General features: G+C 45.6%; 1 protein-coding gene across 1 annotated transcript; it reads right to left on the bottom strand.

The window, feature by feature from the left end:
* Positions 1-284: 284 nt before the first annotated feature.
* Capns2 (calpain small subunit 2) lies at positions 285-1346 on the bottom strand. The gene has a single exon (XM_032890633.1). The coding sequence runs from the start codon at positions 1189-1191 to the stop codon at positions 448-450; it is 744 nt and encodes a 247-aa protein (XP_032746524.1). The 5' UTR covers positions 1192-1346; the 3' UTR covers positions 285-447.
* Positions 1347-4471: the final 3125 nt, after the last annotated feature.

Genomic DNA, 4471 nt, shown 5'->3' with positions numbered 1-4471 from the left:
TGATCCATTTCCATACAGTAAAGCAAGTTCTCTGGAAAATGCACCTCTTCATAACATGGGATTGAATGGGAAACCATCAGTAGGAAAGACTTCCCTTCTCAGCCTCTGAAGGGCAAAAGTGTCTTCCTTCTGATGCTTTCCTGACTTGCTCCATGATTGTACGTAATGCTAACCCATCCACCAATACGGAATAACCTTTCAAAGCTACCCAACACCTGCCCATGGCTCTACCCGTCCTCGCTCCACAAACTTGATCTACAAACCACTCAAAACACTTTTTGTGGAAAGCTAGTTTTAATTAATCAGTGAAGGGTAGACTACAATCAGGAATATAATATGCAGCATTATAAAAGAGCCCACCAGGGTCAGATAAGAGCTGTGGTCCATATGACAAGGCTTTCTGCAGTCCTGTCCTCCAGGGAGGGTCTCTACCTCTCTGTCTCCATTTCAGGAATACATGGTCAGCTGCAGCCATTCCCTGATGGAAACCCGAATCAGCCCATCCCTATCCCGATCCAGAGTCTTGAAAGCTCGAAACATGGCATCCAGGCGAACCAAGCAGCTGATAAAGTTGTTAAAGTCCATGCTGCCGTCTTCGTCAGCATACCGACGGACAATCATTAGGTAAAGCTGCTCATTTAGCTGGAAGCCTGCTGCCTGCATGGCCCCGTGTAGCTGGGAGCTCCTGAGGAAGCCAGAATGGTCGCTGTCATACTGCTTAAAAACACACTGCCATTTCTTGATGTTGTTCCACAGGTACTTAAATTCCTCAAAGCCCAGTTTCCCGGTCGTGTCACTGTCCATGACAGACACGATGCTCCTGCAGGTGTCAAGGTTGAAACCGTCCGTCTTCAGCTCCTTGTGCTTAGAAAGGACCTTGTTGAGAATGTTCATCAGGTCAGCGGCACCCACCTCCATGTCGGGTCCAGCCAGCTGTGTAAATTGCTGCCGGAAACGCCTGACTTCGTCACTTTCTGAGGCCTCCACAACAGTGAAATGCCGCTGTGGGGGAGGCGGCTCTGGGGTGTACTGAGCTGCAGCGGCCTCACTGATAAAATTAACAATTCCTCCGATGATCCCTCCGATGTTGCCCCTGCCTGCTCCTGCCTGACCACCTCCTCCAAGAAGGCCTCCAAGAGCCCCTCCGAGACCCCGATCTGCACCTTCCAGGATGGCCTTTGCGAGGAACATGCTTGCGGGTTATGGAGTGGGTATGGAGGCTGCTGAAATCCGGGAGATGATTTAGAGAGAGCTGCAATCCAGTCAGAGCAGCGCACATGTGGAAGAACTGGCTCGTCTGCGCCAGTCTAGAAGTGCACCACACCCAAGAGATGGTTCACCTCCACCTGGAGTGGCTGAGGTCTGTTGGGTCCTAGCACCTGCCATATTTTCGGTGGCCTCAATGAAGTTACTTCTGCATGTCACTAGAGAGTCCATATTAGAAGACTACCTTAAATAGGAAATGTAAGACTATACATTCCTATGGCATGGCTTTCTTACCTGTATATATTTTCCTCACAGGAGATGAACGACTCAGATCAGATACATCTTTACCAAGGAGTAGTTATGGTAAGGGCAGAACTGAAGAATTCTTAGGCATTGGAAACAGATAATCCCATGTCGTTAGGAAGGTTTCCAGAATCCAATTCTCAAGAAAAACTTGGAAGGGGGTCTTCTTTAGTCAATGTCTCCCGATGCTACCCGGAGAAGTTCTGATTCTGGAGGTCTTCTCTGTAATTAATACTTTTGTAATCTTTTCGAGGTTAACACTTAAAGTCTCTGTAGATCCCACAGTGCTGGTCACAGGCCGCTGGGAGCTGCTGGAGTTGGTGTTGGAAGAGAACTCTTTCTTTGCAGATCATGCCCTTGATTTCTGAGCCATCCCTCCAGCCTTAGGTGCTAATCTCATTTAAATGTTTGAAGGAATTCACCAGTGAAGTCATTCGGCCTTGGGCCTTTCTTTGTAAAGAAGTTAGACTTCGGTTCAGACTTACATTCTTGGGGTCGAAGAGATGGCTCAGCAGTTAAGAGTGTGCACTGCACTTGCTGGGGACTAAGTTTTGTTCCCAGTCCCTATTTCAAGTGACCCCCATCTCCTCTAACTCTAGCTTCAGGGGATCAACACCCTTTCTGGCCTCTGTGGGTAAAAAAAACATATCATGCACACACACACACACACACACACACACACACACACATGCACACACACACATATACACACATAACACAAAATGCACACACACACATACACAGAAACATACACATACATGCACATACACATACACACACATATGCACACACACACATACACACACACATACATACACGCACACACACACATACACATACACGCACACACACACATACACACATGCACATACACACACATACACACACATACACACACATACACACACTCACACACACTCACATACACACTCACACACACACATGCACAGACACATACACACATATACACATATACACACACATACGCACATACATACACATATGTACACACATATGCACATACATACACATATGTACACACACATACACACATGCACACACACATACACACATGCACACACACATACACACACACACACACATACGACACACATCAAACAAAATGTTTTTTTTTTTTTTTAAGAGGCTGGTTCATTGGGTCATTAAAAGAAAACGAACCGTGGGTCTTTATAGGCTTTTCTGGGTCTTCATGACTCAGTCACGGCAGGCTGTACATTTTTAAGAATTTCTCCATTTTTGTCTGTTACCCAGGTGGTGGGGGATGTCTGCTCATCACACTCACTATCATCTCTGAAAGATTAGTGGTTATAGCTCGACCATTCCCACTAATCGCCCGGCTTCTTTGCCTGTCTCTCTTTGATGTTACATTTGTGAGATTCGATCACAGAGTTTTCTCCCAGCCAGTGTGTGACGGGTTGGTCTCAGACAATACTGAGAAATCCTACCTTTCCACAAGCTGCATTCTAATCCAAGTCCCCATGTAACTGTGAAAGTTCCATTGTTCAGATGAATGGTTCTATGATCATACCATGTAAGGACTAGGGAAAGAGCTGAGTTGGTAAAGTGTTTGTGGAGTGAACACAGGGACCTCGACTTGGACCCTAGAACCCATGTAAAAGGCCAAGTGCCAAAGCAACAGAATCCTTGGGCTTGGCTGACCAGTCTGGCCAAATGTAAAGTTTCATTATCTCAAAAAAGTAAAGGAGAGCAATTATCCAGTCTCTGGCCTCTAAACACACACACACACACACACACACACACACACACACACACACACACACCATCAACCTCTGGCCTTTACATGGGTATACACACACAATTATTTTATTACCAGGTACCTAGGGGAAGGTTCCAATTTCAAATCTGAAAAATGACAATAAGCTTATCTTCTCTGCCTGCTTCGCAATGATTCGATCTAACTTCTTACATGGGACATGGGCTAGGTAGTTAGGATGCAAAGATAAACAAAACTGCTGTGCTGAAAACCAAGTAGATCGTAAGGACTGACCATAAGTGTAAGCTTGTGTCCATTTGCATACTTCTGTCATTAATACTAAACCATTGTAATTTCATATATCATGCTTTGGTATTAAGGTTTCGTAAAAATCCCCTGGAAGACAAAAGCATACTCTGGATAGAGAAAAATTCAAAAAGGTTAGCACTATTCAAGTCATGCATGTAACGTGGTGTATACTGTGTTTCCAAGCTATCAGAGTTGCCAAAGGAGAGTGATGAATTCTGCTGAGTTGGAAGACAGGGAGCATCTACTGCAGAAGACAGTATCATCTACAGGCAATACATACACCTGGCTACAGGCGGTCAGTCTCCAAGTGACCTAGGCCTGTGCAGTAGAAGCACAGGGGAACCAAGGGATACTGGGTGCTCGAGAGGCAGCAAACAGCACAGTCCGATGAGAGTCAGTTCATCGGCTGAGATAGCAAACGAATCAGAATTGAACTGGAAGGGATTCTGGACGTAACAGGGTCTGCCTCATGGGCCCCTGCAGAACCACTCATACCTCAAAGTCAAGCCAAAGGAGAAGAGAGGTGAAATTGCCTGCCGTGGGACTGTATGATTCTACAACAATGGATGGGCTGGCTACTTAGAAGATAATGGTAGCTAGAGACTCTCGATCTCTCCCTCACAGCTGATGATCACCACATAGCCCTGGAGGCCTTGAAATCATAATGCTCCTGCTTCACTTCTGGAATGCTGGCATTACAGCTCTATACCGCCACACTCAGCTAACTGTATTTATTTATTTGGTCGTGGGTACGATGTCCTCAATGTCCTGTCTCTCTCAGCCATACCCATGATCATGGACAGAATGAAATTGCTTCTATGAACAGCAAAAGACAAAGTATAGTCCTTAGCTATGTAAGGAAAAGTATCCAGAACAGACTACCTTCCTTTGAAGAGATTCATAGGGTTCCTGTGTCTC

The sequence above is a fragment of the Rattus rattus genome, unplaced genomic scaffold (genome assembly GCF_011064425.1).
Source record: "Rattus rattus isolate New Zealand unplaced genomic scaffold, Rrattus_CSIRO_v1 flattened_line_144902, whole genome shotgun sequence".
NCBI classification, from domain to species: domain Eukaryota; kingdom Metazoa; phylum Chordata; class Mammalia; order Rodentia; family Muridae; genus Rattus; species Rattus rattus.
The sequence above is the reverse complement of the archived record's forward strand: the minus strand, read 5'-3'. Positions and strand labels throughout refer to the sequence as shown.

Bases quoted from the DNA above. Each gene is read 5' to 3' on its own strand.
- Capns2 (XM_032890633.1), bottom strand. From the start codon at position 1,191: ATGTTCCTCGCAAAGGCCATCCTGGAAGGTGCAGATCGGGGTCTCGGA.